The 23141-nt window shown below is 50.6% G+C and overlaps 1 protein-coding gene across 1 annotated transcript; it reads right to left on the bottom strand.

The window, feature by feature from the left end:
- Positions 1-722: 722 nt before the first annotated feature.
- GPR55 (G protein-coupled receptor 55) lies at positions 723-1670 on the bottom strand. Its single transcript, XM_075530156.1, has one exon. It carries the CDS (start codon positions 1668-1670, stop codon positions 723-725), a length of 948 nt encoding a protein of 315 aa, XP_075386271.1.
- Positions 1671-23141: the final 21471 nt, after the last annotated feature.

Here is a 23141-nt window from a genome sequence, read left to right as displayed (position 1 = left end):
CCCTCGCCCTGTCCCTGGTTGAGTGTCTTTCTCGCTCCTAGTCCCAGAGATAGACAAGTCCATTGGCAGGGTTTTCGGGGCCAACCGCATGGACCCACCTTTGTTCTGCTTGGCTGAACCGAGTCAAGCCTGGCTGTTTCTGACGGTTGCCCTAACAACGAAGTCCAGTTAGACACCTTAGAAAGCTGGTCACACCTACTACAGACCTTGACCACAGGTAGTCTTCCGCCGTCCCTCCACCCTGCTGGCCAGTTACCAGAGCACCTTATAGGGCACCCCAAGAGGCTTTCCACTGTGGCTAACTCTCTGGATTCTGTCTCCGTATCTCGCTCTCCCTCCCTCTCTGTCTCTCCCCCACACATCCTCTCTCCTCGCTCTTCCTCAATAGAATGTTCCAGGCGGACAGAAGGACAGGGTAGAGGTGAAAAGCAGGCTTGCTCACTTGGCCAACTCATTCTCTTCCCCCCAGTGAACCTAGCCATCCAGAACGTGTCTGGTTCTGTGGTTCTTGAGAAATCCCGGCACAGCAGGTGATCCACGTCCAGCTCTCTGGGTTTGGGGGAAAGGCCTCTGGGGGTACAATAAGCAAAGAGGAGGCTCATCCAACATCACGAGGGGGGAAGCAGACTAGCGATTGGCACTCCACGTGCCAGCCTGCCACATCAAACGCCTGGGTAGACAGACGTGAGGGTGTTCCTCCTCTGAGCAGGGCCTTGCATTCCTCAGACCTTGCTGACCGTGGTGTCCTGGAAGACCAGCTGGGACCGGGAAGGTCGGTGGGCTAGGACGCCCACGCGGAACTCTTTGATGACAAAGTAGTAGCAGAAAACATCCAGGCAACAGTTGCAGTTGGACAAACACAGAGACAATTGCATGAAGAGGCTGATGTTCTGCTTGGCTCGGCATTCTAAGATGAAGCCGTTTCTCACCAGGAACTGCAGCAAGATCGCCAAGTGCACCGGCAGGAAGGAGATGATGAAGACGGCCAGACTGACTGCGATGGTGCAGATACAGGCTCTCTGCTGGACCCAGTCCTGGGTGTGACCCCGCCGGCTGAGGAGAATGTGGATGCTCTTGGAAGAACAGAAACCAATGATGCCCAGGGGCAGGAGGAAGCCAAACACCTCCAGGGGGAAGAAGATGTTGGCGCTCCAGGTGCTGTCAGACAAGTTGTGGAAGCACTTGAACCCTTCCGTCTTCCCATGGAAGCTGTACACAGGGATACTCCCCACCCACACCAGCAGCCAGATGATGCCGCAGGTCATGAGGATCTTCCTGGGGGAGCGCAGGGAGCTGACCAGGAGCGGGTACTGCATGGCCAAGAAGCGATCCAGACTGATGAAGGAGATGGTGAAGACGCTCCCGTACATGCTGATGAAGTACAAGCTCTCGACCATGGTGCAGAGGGAAGGCAGGGAAATTGTTTCTCGGGACAGCAGCATCTTGAAGGGCAGGGAGAACACAAGCAGCAGGTCAAAGACGGCCAGGTTGATCATGTAGATGGAGGTGGACGCGTACTCCGGCCATCTCTGCTTCAGGAAGGTGCTGAAGCCCCGGATGGCCAGCAGGTTCAGGACCAGGCCCAGGATGAAGGTGGGGATGTGCACCGCCATCTGCAGGATGCCCACCAGTTTGTTCACCTCCGTGAAGGAGCAGTTGGGCGGGCTCATGTCCTGTCCTGGAATGCCAACGACAGATCAGGTGAGGTGCCTGTCCCTTGCCTGCCTGCCCGCCCTCAAGGATGGGCTCCAGGGTCTTTGCCAGGAGCTATGAACAGGGTCCCTTATCCCCCCAGGGAGTAGTGATTAGGGGGAACCCGGGGCAGATTGACTGATCACCCCGCACCACCGAGAGGCTCTCTGCTGCCTTTGGTTGGACCCCCTTCCAGGCAGTCTCTGAATTCAGAATGACTCAGCTTGGCTTTAAGTTGAAGTTTTTCCCCAAGTCAGGACTGACTGTTAGGTGTGGCTGGTCCTTCCAGAGAACTCTTTGGTTCATGGTTCCCTTCCTATTTTTTTTGTAGAGTAATTTCTTTTTCTTTTTAATGTTTTATGAGGGGCTCATACAACTCTTATCACAATCCATACATACATCAACTGTGTAAAGCACATCTGTACATTCTTTGCCCTCATCATTTTCAGAGCATTTGCTCTCCACTAATGCCCTTGGCATCAGCTCCTCTTTTTTTGTCCTCCTCTCCCCCTCCCTCATGAGCCCTTGATAATTTATAAATTATTATTTTGTCATATCTTGCCCTGCCCACGTCTCCCTTCACCCACTTCTCTGTTGTCCATCCCCCAGGGAGGAGGTCACATGTAGATCCTTGTAATCAGTTCCCTCTTTCCAACCCACTCTCCCTCTACCCTCCCAGTATCATCCCTCACACCCCTGGTCCTGGAGGCATCATCTGCTCTGGATTCCCTGTGCCTCCAGCTCCCATATGCACCAGTGTACATCCTCTGCTCTATCCAGACTTGCAAGGTAGAATTCGGATCATGATAGTGGCAGGGGGAGGGGGGAGACGAAGCATTTAGGAACTGGAGGAAAGCTGTATTCTTCATCGGTGCTACATCGCATGCTGACTGACTCGTCTCCTCCCCTAAACCCCTCTGTGAGGGGATCTCCAGTGGCCGAAAAATGGGTTTTGGGTCTCCACTCTGCACTTCCCCCTTCATTCACTATGGTAAGATTTTGTTTTTTTCTGATATGCCTGATCCCTGATCCCTTTGGCACCTCGTGATCGCACAGGCTGGTGTGCTTCTTCCATGTGGGCTTTGTTGCTTCTGAGCTAGATGGCCGCTTGTTTATCTTCAAGCCTTTAAGCCCCCAGATGCTATATCTTTTGATAGCCGGGCACCATCAGCTTTCTTCACCACATTTGCTTTGTCCTCAGCGGTTGTGTCGGGAGGGTGAACATCATAGAATGCCAATTTAATAGAAGAAAGTATTCTTGCATTGAGGGAGAACTTGAGTGGAGGCCCAATGTCCTCCTGCCACCTAAATACTAAACCTATAAATATGGGCACATAGATCTATTTCCCCATCCTCACATATATATATTTGCATATGTACATGTCTTTGTCTTGACCTCTATAAATGCCCTTTGTCTAGAGTAATTTCTGTGTGTGTGTGCATGTGATGGACCTTAGTGTACATACACACATATGTATGACACACACACATCATATATCTGATTCAACTTTAAAATTGGGAAAAATATTTCACCTAGAGATCTGTCCCCAGCCTTTCCACTTAAGGATGTTTCTTGGAAATCCTACCACGCAAGTTGCCAAAAGTCTGCTTTATTCTTATGACAGAGCCCTGGCGGCGTAGTGGTTTTGTGCCGGGCTGCTAACCATAAAGTCAGCAGTTCAAAATCGCCAGCCACTCCTTCAGAGAAAGACAGGGCTTTCTACTCCTGTAAGGAGTTGCAGTCTCAGAAACTCACAGGGGCTAGAGGGTCGCTCTGAGTCAGTATTAACTCGCTGGCAGTGAGTTTGGTATAACAATGTCCTTGCATTCTGGTGTTTGTGTGGGGCTATCACAACACCTGAGTTTCCGAGTGTTGGGCCAGGAAGCCAACAAACAACCCAAACATCCCATAGTTCACTGTCCCTGTGATCATTCTTTGCTCTACAGATTTCTTAAGGGAAACCCCAGCATGTTTCTTATCCCAGTAGCTTCCTGAAGAGCCTGTAGGAAAAAGGCTTGGGACATTTGTTAGACCCTATATGCAATTTGTTAGACCCTATATGCAATATGCGGTTCAAACCCACCAGCCACTACAAAGGAGAAAGGTGAGGTTGTCTGTTCCCGGAAAGATGTACAGTTCTGGATTCCCCCTAGCGGGTTACTGAGGAGCCCTGGTGGCGTAGTGGTTAGGCACTGGGCTACTAACCTCAAGGTCAGCAGTTTGAAACCACCAGCTCCTCAGAGGGAGAAAGACTGGGCTTTCTACTCCTGTAAAGCATTATGGACCTGGAAACCCACAAGGACGGGTCTATCCTCTCTTACAGTATTGCTTACGTCGGCATTGACTTGATGGCAGAGAGTTTGGTTTAGTTATAGTAGGGTTGCTATCAGTGAGAATCAACCACATGGCAGTGGGTTTCTTGGTGGGTTTTGATGAGGGGTGGGGGCACTTATATAGACTGCAAGGGGCCCTGTGGGTACAGGAATTGAGTGCTCAGGTGCTAACCAAAAGCCTGGAGGGGAGAACTCCCCAGCTGCTCCATGGGAGAGAGAAGAGGCCATGGCTTCCATAACGATTCACAGCCTGAGAAACCCTCTGGGGCAGTTCTACTCTGTCCTGCTGGGTTACTATGGGTCAGAATCAAGTTGAAAACGATGGGTTTATAGGCAGTGCCATCTAGGCGTACCTCAACCCCCTCTGAAGGCCAGCAAACAAGGGAGATAAACATCCGTGCAGTACGATGTGCCACATGGTTAACATGCATTACCTGGTGATCTTTCAAAATGTATATCGTATACCTTCCAATGCTTCAGTTGCTTGTGTGCATGTCTACCTCAGGAGAGCCTGCTCCCTTCTGTCTGAACCTTTAGACTCTTGTGGTCTGTGCAGTGTAACATGGAACCTTCCAGGGAGCCCCATCCAGGACTCCGGCCTCCAGGTGCAGGTTACTGGCCCATGAAGAAGCCGAGAATCAGTGCAAGCTGGCTCCTCCGAAGGAAACTCTCCAAAGAACCACCACCGGTCCCTCTCCACGCACAAGCTCAACTCCCTGCAGCTGACAAGACACGTTTCAAAAAGAGCAACCAAAACCCCGGCCTGGGTAGAACAGAAAACAATGCAACATGAAAGAGGAAGGAGACATTGGCTTAGAGAAGTCACCATCAAAGGCTACACCAGCTGGAAACCAAGAACCACAAAGGTAGAAGAGCAAATGCAAGTCTGTGTGTAAAAGGGCTCGAGAACACTGTGAAAAAGGAACTTGGGGCTGGGTCACGTGAACACTCCATGGCTGAAGGCAACCTGGTGCTGGTGGTGCAGAGGAGACCGGCTGCTCAGTGAACCCAATTCGCAGTCCAGAGTGGCTCCAAAAGAAGAATGAAAATGGCCAAGAAGGACATCGGGGATGCTCAAGGACCAACCAGGACCCCCAAACTATGGCCGAGTTGAACAGACCCATGAACACCCAAGGGGTGAGGGTGACGGGGCTTGACAAGAAATACAGCACCCAGGTTCCAGGACCTGACTCAATGGTCTGGACCAGGTCTGGAAAGCAGACATGATTGGGCCTCCTGGGGGTTTCCACTGGAGCTGCCTGGAGCTCACATCTGAATTACCAACCCACTTCCAATGGGCACTTCTCAAAGGCTGATCTTTGAAACCAGAGGGAACATTCTAAGGGCGGGTGAGAAGGAATTGGGTCGAACAAACAAAATACTTCCACCAGAAGACAGTGTGAATGGAGATTCTGAAGAATTAATCTTGAATGACCACTGGATATGCAAGAAAACTATTAATTTTTAAAAATGGTGGGGGAGGCTTCATTGAGGTAAGACCTCATTGAGATTCATTGCATTTGAACCTTAAAATGAAACTATCCTCTAATGCAGTGGTTCTCCACCTTCCTGATGCCGCCACCCTTTCATACAGTTCCTCATGCAGTGGTGACCCCCCAGCCATAAAATTATTTTCATTGCTACTTCATCCCTGTCATTTTCTACTGTTATGAATTGGGCGACCCCTGTGAAAGGGTCCTTTGACCCCCCAAAGGGGTCTCGACCCACAGGTTGAGAACCACCGCTCCAAAGTCATCTTCAAACCCAACCCGACCCAGGGCCATTAAGTTGATTGCGACTCAGAGTGACCCTACAGGACCAAGCCGAACTGCCTGTTTCCAAAGATGTGGTCTCTGTTTGCTGCAGCACAGCTGATGGACTTGAACTGCAGACCCTTTGAGTAAAGACTCTCTACCACTCGTCTACATGATCAAACTGACATCACTCGAAAGGTTAGATGACTAAGCTGAGGACAGACAGCAGCTCAGAGGGTCAGTGAGAAGCTCGGGAGGCGTGGAAGTTCATCAACAATGGTCGGAGAATCTGAAAAGGGATTGTAAGAATGGCGGCACAGCTGCAAGAATGGAATCAGTGTCCCCGAACGAGATGCACAAAAATGGTTGCGTGGGTGTATTTTTGCCGTATGTTTTTTTTTTTTTTTTAGAAAGAAAACACCAGGGGTTTCCCTGGGAGGAGATGAAAACATGTCAATATAACCCAGGTTCCCACAAGCGATAAAAGCAGCCCGTGGTTGGGTTCCTGCCCTGGGCCAGGCCAGGACCAACACAAATCGGCCAATTGTGCGTTCAGGTGGGTGGGTGGGAGGCCGAGATGAGCTTGTCTTCTGGGAAGCAGAGGCTAGCGTCTTAGACAGCTGTGAGATTTACTGAGGAAACCGCCCGGGGAGAGAAGCCGGGAAAGGGAGCTGGGCAGCAGGGCTGATGGCCGTGGAAGGAGGGAAGAAAGGAAGAGTCGGGTAGGAAGTGCTTCGGGATGCAGGCAGCCATGAGAAACTCTTGGTCTTGCTGACGGGAAGTCCCCGAGCAAAGGCGGCCCATTGGAGGGAGCCCTGCCTCGAGCCATGTGCGAGGCCGTGGGATCACCTTCGATGATCGGGGACCTTCGATGTGCCCCGGATCACCAGAAGGATGAACAAAGACATAAAACCAGCAGCGAGGACGGCAAGACTCATCTTATGTGCGTTGGACATGTCATCGGGAGGGGCCAGTCCCTCGAGAAGGACTTCGCGTTTGGTGACAAAGAGGGTCAGGGGTGCAGTATAGCACCCAGGAGACACAGCCATTCCTCTAGTTCTGAATCCTCCCATCTCACCCACCTCCACACACTACCATGACCCAGTTCTACCTTGCAAATCTGGCTAGACCGGAGTACACACATTGGAACCGACAAGAGCTCTTGGCACATGGAATTCTGGACCGATAACCCCCCCAGGAACCATAGTGGGAGGAGTGATATCATGAGGGTAGGGGGTGGTTGGGGAAGGGGAAGGGGGAGGAAGGGGGAACCCATCACAAGCTTGCATAAATAGCTCCCCCACCCCCGAAGGGAGACCATGGACAGTGTAAGATACGAAATAATAATGACAATATATAATTGACCAAGGAATCACAAGGGTGGGAAGGTGGGGAGGGAGGGAAAACAAGAGGAGCTGATACCAAGGGCTCAAGGAGAAAGAAACCATTTTGGAAATGAGAAGAATGGACTCAGTGGCTACAACAATGGGCTCGAACGGAAGGACACACTGGGCGGTGTGTCCTCCCGTTGTGCCCTGGGTTGTTCTGAGTCGGAAGAGACTCAACTCCAGCCCCACCCCCCACACCATGCTCGGTCACAGGTTGAGGACAGTCAACAAGAGCCTGGCCTCCGCGCCACCACCCACGGGAAGCCCCAAGGGCAGAGCTGGCTGTCAGTGGGTGGTGCTTCCCCAGGGGGTTCTCTGGAAGGGAGGTCCACAGAGCCCTCCCGCACTCTGACTCTGTGGTGGGCGACCATGCCATGTCAGCAGGGCCGGCGGGATCCTTCCACCTCATTGAAGGATTTGAATGAGTCCTGATCCCAGTCTCATCCCCCAAACACGCTGTCCTGGCATCAATTCAGTCTCTTGGCCACCTGAGATAGGGCTTCCAAGACTGTACATCTTGACGGGCGTAGGCGCCTCAGCTTCCTCCCACCCCATCCTCGCATCAAACTGATGTCACTGGCTTGGGGTTTTGTTTTGTTTGTTTTTTAGTAGTTACACACTGAAACTTGAAATTAAAAAAAACAACAACCAGTAAGAGAAATCAACCATCTGTAGCAAAGCGGGAAGGAAGTTCTGGGAGAGAGGGCAGAAAGATGGTGGGAGTCTCGGCCATGTGGTGAAGCAAAGGGCGCTCTGTATTAACGCCCCATAAAGGGTCTGGATGTCCCTGCTCGGGTTCTTACTTGGATAACTCGAGATTTGCTTTCCACCAGGCAGGTGATCCACTTTGCCCAATAGTCGCGCCCGCTCCCACCCCCAAAATACAAACAGTTGCCGACATGAACGGTGTAACCCACCATGCACAAAACCTGCCCTTGATACATCAGCAGAAATGATAAGAACCGTGTCCTCTGCCCACGACACATGAAAGTCCGTGAAGCAATAAAATCCTGCTCCCCACCTCAAATCTACTTAAAATTAAATCGACAACTACAAAATAAGATGCATGAAATGCAACCAGGAGAGACCGAGAGGTTTCAGATAGGCTGTTCCGAGGACGGAGTGAAAATTATCCTCGGCAGGAATAAGGTGCTAATGGCACAAAAAGGAGCAAAATCAATCAGCTCATAATTTGAGTATTGAGAGGTGGGGGTCCCAGGGGAATTAGGAAAAGGAAATGGATAAAGATGAGAGGGGAAATGAGTGAAGAAGAAAAGAAGGAAATGAAAACCAGCCAGTGGGACACCTGCCCTGCAGAGTGCATCGGAGAGGGACGGTGGGGCGATGGCGAGGCTGAAACGGACACCGTGCCTTTGATCCGTTTCAAAGTGGTTCGAGTTTGCAATATTTTCTGCTCTCTTTCTGACTGAAGTTTTCCCCCTGTTGATGTTGTTATCGTCGCCAGCTGGTTGTCTCTTTGTGCTTTGCAGGTGACATCCAGGATGGGTGGATCTCTAAGACCAGGAACTGGATTCCTGGTTCTGGCCGGGAGGTTGGTGGGAATAGGGTACTAAGAACAAGAAGTAGGAGAGAGAAGAAGTATCGATGTTCTAAATGTTCTAAAATGGGTTGTGGTGATAATTGTACAACTCGTCTTAATGTGATCGAACGATTGGATTGTATCTGATATGTGGATGATGCCCCAATAAAACTGTTTAAAAATAAAGAAATAATACAGATTGGACATCTTGGGGTCGGGGGACAGTGACCTAAAGAAAACAAGAAGAAGCAGATTCAAGTGAGCGCAGTTAGATGTGGGAGAGATGGCCTTAGGGTGAAGTGGAAGGAACAAAAATGGTTCCTCCTCACTTGTGCGTGAGTTTATTTAAGAACCGTGATGCGGGTGACAGCTTTCAGGCAGATCACAATTGACCGCCACCGATACCCAAAGAGTTGACCCAAGATGTCAGTTCTTGGTCTAATTTTCTCTCTACTTGAGTTTTCACTTGACCGTGGAAGAGCCTGAGAACGTTACCAAAGAATTATCCTTCATACGGATCCCTGCTCCTTAATAATATTCAAGGAATCCCATCAGTTCTTTGTGAATAGAAACAAAAACTGAAACCAAGCCCACTGTCGTTGAGTTGACTGACAGACCACAACTGCATAGGTCCGAGCAGAACTGCTTCTTGGGGTTTCCAAGACTGTAAATCTTTATGGGAGCCTCATCCTTCTCCCTTCGATGCCTGGTGGGTCTGAATGGCAGACTTCAAAGTTAGCCGCCCGGTGCTTAATCCCCTGAGCCACCAGGGTTCCTTTCTGACCACTCCACAAAGTCCACTGCCCTCGAGTCAATTCTGACTCAGAGTGAAGCTGGAGTTTCGGAGACTCTGTCTTTACAGTAGAAGACAGCCTCATCTTTCTCCCATGGAGCCATTGGTGGGTTTGAACAGCTGATCTTGTGGGTAGCAGTCCAGCACTCTGAACATGAGAGAACATGGATTTATTTTTTATGGAATAAATTAGCTTACCCAAATACCAACACTCGAGAAATGTAGCACAAAAGAGAAAGACGATTACTTACATGCCCTCATGACCACAGCTGCAAGCTGTCTCGGCCAAATACGACCAGATAGAACTTGGTGTCTGGAAATTCCAGTTCATCGTGGCCCCATCTGATGTGGCATAGAAACACGATCGATTCTGATTGTACATCACCTGATTAAAGCCAAGTGGAAGCGCTGTCTGTTTGAAGGGGCAGCTTTTCCTAAGAGTCCGTTTTAAGGAAGGAATACAAAGGTACGACTTAAGCACGCTAAGGAGTAATTTCGACATGCCGAGTCAACGCTGAGGTTGACGGTGTCACCGCTAAAATCACTTGCTGACACACCCAGACAGAGCAGTAAGACGCCTGACAGCTTAAAGTTTAAGCATTCTCATCATTCACCAAAAAGCAAAAGAAACTAGATGTATCTACCTTTTGTGGTTGTTGTTTAAAGAATCACATCATATCAAAACCAGATGGAAATGTCATTAGACAACCTCTCGAAGTCACCCCCTAGTCTCAGGTGAGGATGATGGAAAAGCCGAACAAACTTCTTTCTGTCCAAAAACGCAGACCACTGTCACAGTACAAGAAGTTCCTTTCTCTGTGAGGCACGAGTGAAAACACAAAGGAGCTTTAAGAAGTTCGTAGGAAAAATCTATTGCCTTTTTTAAGAAAAACTTTTTTTTGTTCTGAATTAAGTCGAGATGAACCAAGCAGAGCGTCCGTTTCACATTCGATCGTTCACACGCACCTTGTTTCAACTCGCCCACTCGAATCCCTTCAAGGTACCAGCCCTCCTCCCGTTTCTCCCTGGGTTTCCTGTCTCCATTCCTCCTCCGCCGGGAGTAAACATCCCCTCGGACCGCCAAGCTCCCCGCAAACTTTTTGAAGCCTCCCTGTCTACCAGACCCCCCATGAATAAACACGCAAAGGACATAGATCGTTGCCAGAACCAGAGTTTCACCGAGGAAACATGTCTACTTATCGAGGTACACCAAAAGAAGCTGGTGAAAGATCCGTGGCGCAGGCCCGTGGTCTGCTGGTGAGCCCACAGACGACTACGTCACCGTCCATCACAAGCCATCACACACCTTCTCAGTCTCGCATCGCGTGAGCGTGAGCGAGCCCCGCTGTGTGCGGAGTCAGCTCTACGGCAGTGGGGTGCGTTATGCAAAGAAGGGGAAACTGTGTACAGAAATAGGTTTACCGTGTTTTGTTTTGTTTTCTGCTGGCAAGGGAAATAGGCACACAAACATGCCAGCGGGAGGGCGATTTCACTATGGTAAATACTCAATGGAAATTTTTCCGTTATTAAAGAGCATGAGTATTCTACATTAAGTAAAAAAAAAAAAGCCCAACAAACTCTAGCCTTAAATACACAGAATGGTTTCAAGTCTGGTTTCTAAACACCCACCCACAGGGAAGAAAAAAAAAACTAGAAAAAATTTCCCAGATATCACTAAGTAGTTACATTTTAGCATTTAGATGATAGTGATTTTCAAAAATCTCTTTTTCTCTCTCTCCTTCTTATTTTTCCAGTTCGTGATAACATGAAACCGCCTTTAAAACCTATTTTTTAAGTTACAGTAAGTGCTGGGGGAGGGCGGAGGAACCAAAGAGAAGAGTAAGATTCGCTTTTGACCTTTCCTTCTGTCTTGGGGGAGCAAAGTGTGGGGGTGGGGCCAGAAAGAACGCAGTCGATCTCCGAAGAAATGCCAACAGTCTGTTCCCTAGAAGCGACCAGGGCAAGGCATCAGCCTTTGAACGCCACCACTGATTTCTAGAAACGGGTGGGAAAGCAGGTCAGCAGAAAGGAGGGAAGCCCTCAGTGGGGCGCCCTGACACCGGAACCATTCCCGGGGGCTCGATGGAGCGGGGACCATGAGGCTGGTACAGGACTCGGCCCTCCTTCAGGCTCCGACACGCCCGGTCACCGTGAGCCAGGGGCGACTCAACAGCGACAAGCAACGCTCCAGCTCACGGTGACGCGTGAGGCTTGGCAGGACCAAGGGGAAGCAGGTCCAGGGGGATCCTGCTGGGGCCGGGGGAGAGCATGGAGCGATGGACAGAACCTGAAAGCACAGGTGAGACAGGACTGAAGCAGTCACAGGAAGTCTCGTCCACAAACTAGACCAGAGGGGTGAAGAACAAGGTGAGAACGACTCCGATTGGGGCGGACACTGAAATCCTATTGCCCCCAAGCAAGCGTGGCGAGTTGTGGGTAGAAACAGCGGTGGGGCTTTTTCAAAGCTGGAGACGGAGGCTGAATGCTCTCGTGGGTTTCAAAGGGAGGTGCCGGAGCCAGAGGAAACTTTGGGTGGAAACTGAAAATGAAAAAGACAGGCGAGCTTCGATGTCTCGCTACAGAAATAGAAAGCGGAGGGGGTGACGCCACGGAGGTTACCCCAGAGGCAGCGATAAAGATAATATTAATAAGAAACAGCATCCTCCCCCATCCAGTCATCTGGACTCACAGCAACCCCTTGATTCCTAAAAAAAAAAAAAAAAAAAAAAAAAAGCAAACAGATCCATCATGTCTTGCCCAGAAACACAGAGAAACCCAAAAGATACAGAGTGAATCCTAGGAGGGTCTGTAATCACCGACACAGAATGCCCGAGAAGATGGCCATGGGGAATCGATCTAGCAGGGCAAGATGAGGCTGTCTGCTCCCAGAAAGACGGACTGTCCGTCCTCCAGGCCACTGTGAGTCGGAGCCGACTCAGCGGCGGTGGGCTTTGTTTTGTTTTGTTTCTCGTAGAAAGGACGGAGAGGCGGAGAGAGGAGCGGCAGGGAGACACCGTCGTGGGAATGGGACGCTCAAGAACGGGAGCCTAAAAGACTCCGCTGTGTGTCCCAGAGAGGACAGCGAAGGAGGGCATTGCGGGAGCCAGGTGCAAAGAGAAAGACACAGACACGGACATGTAGTTGGAGCTGGGGTCCTCTTGTACCTGCTTCTGAGAGCATCTTCGGTCAAGTAGACAGAGGAGCGAGCCCAGTGGGCTGGCAATTCATCAGGCAGAGCCAGCAGGTCAGAGGAGAGCCGGGCTGTCAATGAGAGGCGATGACTCTCTTCAGGAGGGTGCAGGGGTCCTCTCACAGTGTCTATGGCACTCCGGGGCTTGGGCAAGCCCTCCAAGACCCTGGCATTCTGACATATCTTGTTCTCGGCATACGATGGGAACACAGCTCTTTGCCGATCCTGACCATTTAGCTCTGGCTTCGTGCTTGGATTAATAGGTGGCAGTCATTTCCGCACGGTCTCTCAAATTCTCGCTTTCATGGCGTATGAGTTGGTGGACTGCAGATGGCTATAAAGATCCTCGCTGCACAGATAAGCATCGAAAGCCGGGCTCAGAGACGTTAAGGGGTCTGTTCTGGGTCCAACAGGCAGTGGGGGACCTTACCTGAGTCCCCCATTCATCTGCTCCCTGCTCTAGTTCCTGACAGAGTCCCCAGGATATCCAGGAATTTCCCGCTTCCTCCTTTACTCCTTTCTGGATCCAGCTGACAAGCCCTCTCGCCTCAGATACTCACCTTCCCTCCTAACTCACAGAGGGAGCAGTCCCTTAAACAGACACCGGGATGCCTCTGTGGCTTTGTGAACAGGAAAGAGAGGAAGAAGGTGACCCCAAGGGGCACAGACAGGATCTAGAAGAGAAGTGTGGGGTGCCAGTGACCCCCTGCACAGAGCTGGCCATCCTACAGGTGGCCAGCCCCTGACTAAGTCAGCGTAGAGAGGACCGGAGCTGCCCGTGACCCCCAGAGAAAGCGCGCCTTGGGCATGTGGCAAGGGTCCAGTGAAGACCAGCTGTATGCCCTCAGGGGGGGCGTGAAAGGCATGGGCGGCCTTTGACGGTCCCTGGAACAGTCACTTCAACATCTCTGTGAAAGCCGACCTACTTCACAGGCCCCGTGTCCAAGAACAGACAGGCAGCCTGGTGAGGTAGTGAGCTCTCTGCCACCGGAGGCATGCAAGCAAAGGCAGGAGACCCTCGAATCCGGAACATCGTCAAGGGCATTGACACCCATGAAGGGGTTTCAAAACATTCATGGAGATGCCCTGTTATCTTTGCATTCCATGTCTCCATGATCTTTTCGAAGCCCCCCACACATGGCAGTGTCCTCTGAGACGGTTTGTTTGTTTTTTTCCCCTAAAGCACTGAGATAAAATGTTCTTTCCAAAAGAGAGTGTTTTCTAGTTTAGAGTAGAGGTGAGAGAGGGACTTGACTGGAGTCTCAAGGCCTGGGGAGATGCCCCTGGCTGGTATGCCTGTGTGGGAGTTTCTGTCTTGGCCCTCCCACACCCAGCATTCTGGGACCCTGGGACCTGCTGGCTCTCTCCCTACAAATTCGGCCTTATTATGGGCTGTGATGCCTATGCCCAGGGTACCCCTGAGCCTGCCAGACCCGCAGGGTCCACTGTTCCTTCCTGCACAGCCTTGGCCATGTCTGAACAGGCAAGATCCCTGAACGCTCTGTGATGGTTCAAACCCCAAGCCCCAGATCCCCTCCCCACAGGCTGGATTTTTGCAGACGAACACCATCTAAAAAGAGTTGTCCTCTCTCACCCCTGCCAAGCCCTCTCCCACCCAGAGCACTGTCCTGTGAGCCCTTGGGGGCAGGGCCAGTCTGTGTTGACCAGAGGTGACGGCAGCCTGGAGGTGCCGCTTGAGGGGTCTGGGATGCTTCTCCGGGTCAGAGTCACCCCATCCAGATTTCTCATCAGAAACGCTAGTGTTCTCTGGTTTAACACACCGAATGCCAGTTTTCACTCGGTGGCAGCTATCGGCCACTAACACCATAGTATGAATCAGCTCACACGCTGAGTTAAGAGTCCATGGTGATGGCTGACTTTCCACACGCTCAGAAAAGCCTCAGAAGACAGGCCTGGCAATCCACTTCTTTGACAGTCCAGGGAGCAGTCCCACCCTGCACACTGGGGGTCACCATGCATCTGAACAGACTCCACCAAGCGCAGCCCAGGCCGGCCCTGCAGACACCCCCTGAGCAGTCACTCTTGGGCTCAAATGCGGAGGCCTGTCCAGCCAGCCTCTCCGAGTGATGCTTGGTCAGGACTCTAGAACAATCCCGGGGTCATCTTAGTCAACTTGACCAGGGACGTACTAAGGGGCAAGCCCTGCACACCCCCTACCTACTGCACTCCAGAGCCCTCCGGTCCAATTTCCCAGAAAGGTACACAGAGGCTGGGCCTGATGCGATTTGGGCATGTGGGGAATCCCGGCTCCTGGTGACTCTCCGGAACAACCCACAGCTGCCCCTCTGAGAGGCGGCACGCAAGCCTGCTAGAGTCGGGGAGGCTGCTTCAGCAAGGTTTCCCCACTGCTTTCAGCTCCTGCAACCCTGACTCAAATCAGGAGGAAGTTGGGGGTTCGTGGACAAATGTCTCCGGCAATCAGACAGAGAAAAACCAGTCCTCTAGCTACTGCTGCTGTCCCACAAGCTGTCCGGGGGGGCCATCTGGGGTCTCTGTGTCGGGCAGGTGTGGACAGAGACTACCTATAGAAGCCCCCTGCCCCACCCCAGCTCACCCCAGACCTCAGGAAAATCCCCTACAGTTCCCAAAGACACTCTCAGGCCAATGACTCTGTGCCTCTGCTTCTCCAAAGGACCCAGGGCTGTTTACCTGTGGGTGGTCCAGCAGTGCTGCCAAGTGAGCAGAGACCCCGCAGCGGCCTGCGCTGGGCTGGCCGCCAGCCTCCTGGGAGAGTCACTTCCCCTCTGGGCCCGGCGCTTGTCTGCGAGCTGAAGGGGTGGGTGGAACCTGTCACTCTCCAGGCAGCCTAGGGGTGGCCTCCACAGACCCCAGCCATGCTTCCTCGGGGGCTGGGGGGACCCCAAGTGGAACTAGAAGGTCGACTTGGGAGAGTGTGTTCTTGAGTCTGCACCCTCTCTGGGCTTCCCAGAGCCCCCGAGGGTGGCGATATCCAGGGAGGTGGGAGGGAAGGAGCCATCTCCTGCACCCCGGCCACCAGTACAGGCATCACCAGGACAGGAAGAGTCCGGCCCAGGCTGGCACTGCTGACGTGGGCAGCTTGGGGGTCCTGTCTTCAGGGGTGCAGCCCAGAGAGAAGGTTGAGGCCAGCACCTTTGACTTGGGGTTGCCCGATTCGGGGGATACCCTGGCCTCTTGCTGTATGTCTGCCGGTGCCACCTGCAGGGGTTTGGGTACACCTGTCTCTCGGCACGGCCATGCTGAGACCTGGCCTCTCTCTCTCCCTCGGGCCACTCTAGGACTTGGGTCACAGTGGGCAGTGCGATGGACAACTCTGAAAGCAGAGAGCTCCTGGGGTCTCCCATGGCCAGGGCTGGGAGACTTGAGATTCCCTGTGGCCTGGGTCACTCTACCAGAGACTTCCCAGCCCCTCAGAGAAATGGCTGAGCTTAAATGCAGCTGGCAGGACAGTGCCTGGTGCCCGAGAGGTGCTGAGGGACAGGTTGGGGGGGGAGGGGAGGTCTATGTTTAAAGCCTCATGAGCTCTGCAGAGAATCTCTGGGGTTTGGGGGTTCGCAGCCGGAGGATAAATCACCACCAGGCATATCCTAAACCTAGGTCGATGCTCCATTCCTGGAGACAGACCATGCATGATCTCAGGTTCCGCTGAAATCCCTGACCCAGCCCTCCAAGGCCCACCAGGCTCAGGTGGGAGACGGGCACTGGACAGACCATCCCACTCCACCTGCAGCCAGAGGCTGCCGGGCAGCTGTAGGAAGCAGGAATCAAGCAGCCGCAGGGAGGCAGCCCCCCTGTAGGTGTCTGGTGTCCATCTGGATCAGTGGTTCTCAACCTTCCTCATGCCTCGGCCCTTTCATACAGTTCCTCATGGGGTGGTGGCCCCAACCATAAAGTTATGTTCGTTGCTACTTCATCACTGTCATTTTGCTACTGTGACGAATCGGGCAGCCCCTGTGAGAGGGTTGCTCAACCCCCAAAGGAGTTGCCACCTACAGGCTGAGAACCGCTGATCTAGAGGCCCAGCATTGTGGGTGTGGGTGGTGGGGGACCTGCTCTGAGGGACCCACCGAGAGGGGTACCACGTCTCCTCTTTAAAGTAGCCTTAGATATTTAAAAGTATTTCTGTGTATTACTGCCCTTGCTTTTTATTGAAATGTCCAGTCGCATGCTCATGAATATGTATGTTTGAATATGCTCATGGGGGTATGTACACACACACACACACACACACATGCAGATAGCGAGAGTGAGTCTAAAAGTCCTGCTACAAAATCTTATTGAAGACTATTAAGCAGCAATATCAAAACATGAAGCTGTTGTTTCTTAACACAGCCTCCAGGTCTGTGCGCGTCCAAAGACCGGTGGTTCCAGCTCTGTAGCGTTTCTCTGGAGGAGCCCCGGCGTGTTGGGCTGCTAACCGTCAAGTTAGCTGTTCAAAACCACCCATTGCTGCAAGGAAGAAAGATGAGGCTTTCTACTCCTGTAGAGATTCACAGTCTCGACACCCCCAGGGACGTTCTACTCTGTCCTGTAGGGTCACTGAGCTTCAGAATTGATTCAATAGCAGTAAGGGGGTGACTGAGGTCTTCCCGGAGCCCTGGTGACACAGAGTATTAAATGTTGGGCTGCTAACTGAAAGGTCAGCGGTTCAAACCCACCCGCTGCTCGGAGGGAGAAAGAGAAGGCAGTCTGTCTCTGTAAAGACGTGCAGCCTTGGAAACCCCAAGGAGCAGTTCTTGAATCGGCTCAACGGCAGCGAGTAACCTTCCTTGAAGGATTCTGCGCTCTCCAGTTTCCAACATGTCAAAACAACAGTTTGGGCAGCCTTGGGGGCTCAAATCATGTTTCTTTTTTATTAAAAGATCATTTTATTGGGGGTTCTTACAGCTCTTATAAAAATCCATGCATCAATTGTCTCAAGCATATTTGTCCCTATGTTGCCATCATGATTTTTAGACATTTACTTTCTATTGAGCCCTTGGGATCAGCTAAGTCACGTTTCTTTTCAATGTTCTTTGAGTCTGGGCAAGGAAAAGAACTCTGGGAGGGGAAGGGCAGGGCAGGAGGGTGGATGGAGTGAGCTTCCCACGGAAATTCTCTCAGGACAGCCCTTGCTGTCCGCGAAGAATGAGCAGAGGCAATGACGTAATGAAGGAGGGGAATATATATATATATATATATATATATATATATATATATATATATATATATATCCCCAGCCTAATTTCCTGGCCTTTTTCTCACCAGTGCAGTTTGCAATGTTCTTAAAACACCTTCCTATGACTGAGCTATGTCAATGGAGAAAATCTACCAAGATTACTATTTTGGGGTCCCCAAAATGAGTCACCACAAGCCCCTGAGCTGACCACTTGGCCTTGAACGGAACTGACCCAACAGATGCCTGGGAAGCCTGTTTTGATTGGACCTCTTTGGGAAGGCATCCTCATAAAGCTACAACTGTCTGCCGGGGAGAGCTTGTCTGCAGCCACCTGTTGACCCCAGAGACATGCTGCTTGGAATAAACCCAGGGTGTACGAACTGGGACCCTAAACATGAGACTTCTCTAACATAGTCTTAGACATATAGCAAGATAGAGTAAAATGACTCAGCCCCAACATGGCCCCCAGCCATCCCCACCTACCCCTCAGACAAGTACTGCCTGATCACTGCTTCTTTCCGAGAGTCTGTCTGGACACACAACCCCGTGTAATCTTATTTCCCCCTTTAACACAAAGGGACGAGTCTTGTGTGCAGTGTCCACAGTGGGGTTTTTGGACGTAACGCCTCATGGTCGACCTCCCTGTCCTGAAGGGTCTGCCCCTGCCTGTCATTGGCTAATGACTCTCATCGAGAGAGTAACAGGGGGTCCTCTCGGAGGAGATGGTTGTTCTGGAAAGTCTCAAAGGGTTGAATTCATAAGGGGTGGTCCAGGGAGCAAGTGCCCAAGGCCTCGCCCTCCAGGGAGTCATGGCAGGAAGAAGAGGCCTCGCTTCCCAACCACCTTGGCCCTGCCCCGCCCTCTCGCCTTCCAGAATTAAAGAGTGACCAAGGGAGCCTAGGTGGGTGTCTGGCTGCCTTCCTGGTGGGAGGGTCCAACGTGTGACAGCCTTGGCTCCTCAGGAATCAGCTCCTTCTAGGACGAGGAGGAAGCCACCCACGTCCTATTTACAGAGACCAGCACCGTGTGTTCCTGGAGCTCACCATGTCCTCTTTTCCTGAAATCGCCTTACAATGTTCTCTTTTAGCAAGCAAAGGCCCACCTCGCCTCTAAGGTGGGCCCCTAGCAGGTTCAGACACCTGTGTGTAACTCGCCTGTAGCTCTTTTCATGGTTCTGGTTACTTCTTTTAGGGCTTCTGTACTGTACTCCGAATCTTCCTACCGGTAGCTGTTTATGACCCTGAAGGGACCTTGAGATGCCCTGAATAGGTGGAAGTTAGGCAAAGGTAGTCTTCAAAAGATGGGTGTCTTAGGTGCAGAATTCCCATAACATCCAAGGGAGACTTCCCCATGAATACTACAAAGACCACAACGTCCTGGTTAAGTTGGGTATCCACGCCTTGCCCTTCTTTCAAATTCAGGGAGGAAAGAACTCTGAACTATGGAAGCAGAGTTACCATTTTAAGGTAAGTACCATGGACTGATCAAGGACAAGCAAATCTGTCTTGGAAGAAGTTTGGCCAGAGTGCTCCTAGAGGCAAGGATGGCGAGACTCCATCTCACATTCTTTAGGCATGTGGTCTGGAGAGACCGTCCTTGGAGAAGACATTGTGATTGGGAAAGTGGAGGGGAAGCAAAAGAGAGGAAGGCCCTCAGTGAGATGGATGGACACAGTGGCTGCAACAAGGGCGCAAGCCCAGGAACAATGCTGAGGATGGCCAGGGGCCAGGCAGTGTTGCCTCCCATTCCAAGGTGTCTGTGGGTCAGGGCTGACTCAATGGCACCTCACAACAACAACATATCCACACCTCCCCCTCTTGTGTCTTAAAGAGCCTGCATGAAGTCTTGGCCCATGTTCTTGGATTAGTCATCTACCCCCATTGCCATTGGCACAGTTACGGGTTACTTTACGGTCCAAGGTGAGCTTCCAAGTTCGTATTGTTTCCTTCTCCTCCCCTCATTGTGACAGATGAATCCAGGATTTTATTCCCCCTTGGCGGTGGCCCAAGGGTTGGAGGGAAAGACTTGATAAAGTCCTGTTCATGAGAATGCTGGAGGGGACAGTATTCTAACATTGAAGTCACCTGGAGAGATGTGGGGTTGGAGTGGAGACTAGGGAATAGATTCCTTCAGTTTCCTGGTTGGTGAAGAGTAAATTTTAAAATAGTGTGTCATGATTGGCCATTTTTAAAAATCTGGCTGAGATGGATTAGAATCTTCATAGATCAAGTACAGCAAGTATGTCGAACTTCCAGTAGTTCTTCTATGAGGGGTGCACTTATGGAAGGAAATCCTAGTGGCGTAGTGGTCCCGAGTTGGGCTGCTAACTTCAAGGTCAGCAGTTCAAAACCACCGGCCATTCCGCAGAAGAAAGACAAGGATTTCTACTCCCATAAAGAATTACAGTCTTGGTTAAAAACAAACAAACAAATAACAATGACAACCCTCCTAAGCACCACAAGACATGGCCAAAACTAAAGAACATTATGCTTAGAAAATTCGGTCAATCTTACAAAGATAATTATGTAATATCGCCATTGTTATAAGGAACAATAAGAAGAAAGTGGTTTATACATTAATGGACAGGACTTGGATGAGACGGCCAAGGACAGTCGGGAACAGAGAAAGGTGTTGCGGGGTGGGGGGTGGGTGGAGCAAAGTACCACATATATGGAGGATCTTATAGCACATTGTCATTGATTTCGTTTCTTGAGATGGACTGTAAACATATATCTTTAAAAACAAAACAAAGAATCCCTCCAGATTCCTTATCCCTCAAACCTAAGAGTGCGTTGCCTGACATATATCTTAAACATGATAGTCCACCTGCATGTAATACTTGATTAAAATGGCTAGCAGAAATTAGTATAAATATCTGTTGGAAATTGGAATGATTTGAGCACTGGCTAAGCAGCTTAGTTCTTTTGGATGTTCCATTGGCCAGCCTCCTAACAAACAGCTTTTCCTCTTTCTCTCTTCCATTCAGAGTGATTATTAATGAAGCTCAGTCTTGCCAGGACACAGGCCTGATATTGAGTTAACACCCTTGACTTTACCTCTATTTCACCAGCAAGACAACTCGTAGCAAACCCCACCCCAACCCTCACCTGGCCCAGGACAGAGTAGAACTGCCCCATCGGGTTTCCAAGGCTGTCAATCGTTACAGGAGCAGACTGCAACCTCCTTCTCTACGGCTCACTGCCGGGTTCTGACCAAGGACCTTTCCCTTTGCAGCCGAGCGCTTGAAACCCTGCACCACCGGGACTCTTTCCAACGTGAAGGTGTGCTTTACTGTGGGCGGTCTATGCTGGCCTGCACACGTGGTCCTGGCATCTTCCTGCTGCCCAGCCGACCTAAGCAAAGCCCGGTTCCCTTACTGAGTGCCCCATCTTCACCTTGAGCCAGGCCTTCTCTCCGCACACCCTGATTCCACCTTTCCTGGCCTCCTGAGACAAAGCACACCTGATTCTAGACCAAGCACCACCTCAGACAGCCTCCCCATGGCCTCAGTTTCCTCCTCTCTACAAAAGGCGCCCACCAATTGTCTGTCAGTTTGTCATACGGTGGTGGCTGATGTGTTGCGGCGATGCTGGAAGCTGTCACTGGGATTGCCAGCAGGACCAACAAAGCGAACAGGTTTCAGAGGATTTCCAGACTAGGAATAGACAATGAAGAGGAATCAGCCGCTCACTTCAGAGGAAGAAGCCCCGGAGAACCTCATGCAGAGCTTCGAAACATTGTCAGAACTGAAGGTCTAATGAATGGAAGCAGAGCACTTTTGGAGGTGGCTCCGGAGGATGAGCTGTCGGGTCGGAGGGCTCTGGAAATGTGGCTGAGGAGGAGCTGATGTCTCGGAGTGGAGTCGATCACGGTGTCATGAGTGGCATAAGGCCTGGGGAGTGGAGCTTTCAGGATCTTCATTTGCTGGTGGGGGAGGAGAAATAGCTGCAAAATCGTCTTATGATCAGGATTTAGAATGTGCAAAGTATGAATCTAGGAAAATCGGAAGTGGTCAAAAATGAAACGGAACACATAATGATTGGTCTCCTAAGCATGAGTGAGTGAGCTGAAATGGACGGGTGCTGGCCATTTTGAATCAGGAAACATATGATTTCCTCTGCTGGGAACAGCACAACCAAGAGGCATGGTGTTGCATTCATTGTCCAAAAGGACATTGCAAAATCCATCTTGAGCTACAGTGCTGGCTGTGACAGGATCGGATCTGTCTGCTTTCAAGGAAATCCAATCGATCTATTACTCAGATTTATGCACCAACCACAGCAGCTAGTGATGAAGAAACTGAAGCATTCTACAGGAGTTGGTCAAACATGCAACCAACATGTATTGATAATTATTGGCAACTGGAATGCAAAAGCTGGAAACAAAGAGGAAGGAACTGCAGTTGGGAACCACGGTCTTGGTGATAGAAATGAAGCTGGAGATGGCATGATAGAATTTGCAAGACCAAGGACTTGTTCATAGCAAATACCTTTTTATTTTTCAACAAAGGAGATGATACACATGAACTTCTCTAGATGGAAAACACAGAAATAAAGTTGACTATATCTGTGGGAAGAGAAAATGGAGAAGCTCAACATCAGTACCTAAAATCAAGCCAGAGGCTGACTGTGGAACAGGACGTTGATTGATAATCTCTAAGTTCAGAGAAAGCCCAAGAAAATAAAAATAAGTCCACAAATTGGACTGAGCCAAAAATTTACCTTGAGTCTATCCACCTGAATTTCAAGAATATCTTAAGAACAGATATGATGCATTGAATACCTGACAGAAGACCTGAGCAAGAACATTCATGAAGAAAGCAAAAGGTCATTAAAAATACAGGAAAGAAAAAAAATCAAAGTTAATGCCAAAGAGACTCTGAAACTTGCTCTTCATCGTAGAGTAGCTAAAACAAATGGAAGAACTGATTCAACCAAAACGCAGAATAGATCATTTCAAAGGCCAGCTCAAGGAGACAATGTAAAGTACTATAATGAAATGCACAAAGACTTAGAGTTAGAAAATCATAAAGGACAAACATGCTCAGTGTATCTTAAGTGGAAAGAGCTCAGGAAAATATGCACGCCTCTAGTTGCAATTTTGAAAGATTCTATGGACAAAGCATTGCATGATGCAGGAAGCATCAAGAGGAAATAGGAAATATACCGAGTGACTCTATCAAAAAGAACTGTCTAGATCAACAAGCAGCCATCTAGCTCAGAAGCAACCAAGCCCACATGGAAGCACACACCAGCCTGTGTGATCACAAGGTGCCGAAGGGATCAGTTATCA

Source organism: Tenrec ecaudatus, chromosome 13, assembly GCF_050624435.1.
Source record: "Tenrec ecaudatus isolate mTenEca1 chromosome 13, mTenEca1.hap1, whole genome shotgun sequence".
Lineage (NCBI taxonomy): Eukaryota > Metazoa > Chordata > Mammalia > Afrosoricida > Tenrecidae > Tenrec > Tenrec ecaudatus.
Note: the sequence above shows the minus strand (reverse complement) of the source record. Positions and strands in the feature narration are given on the sequence as shown.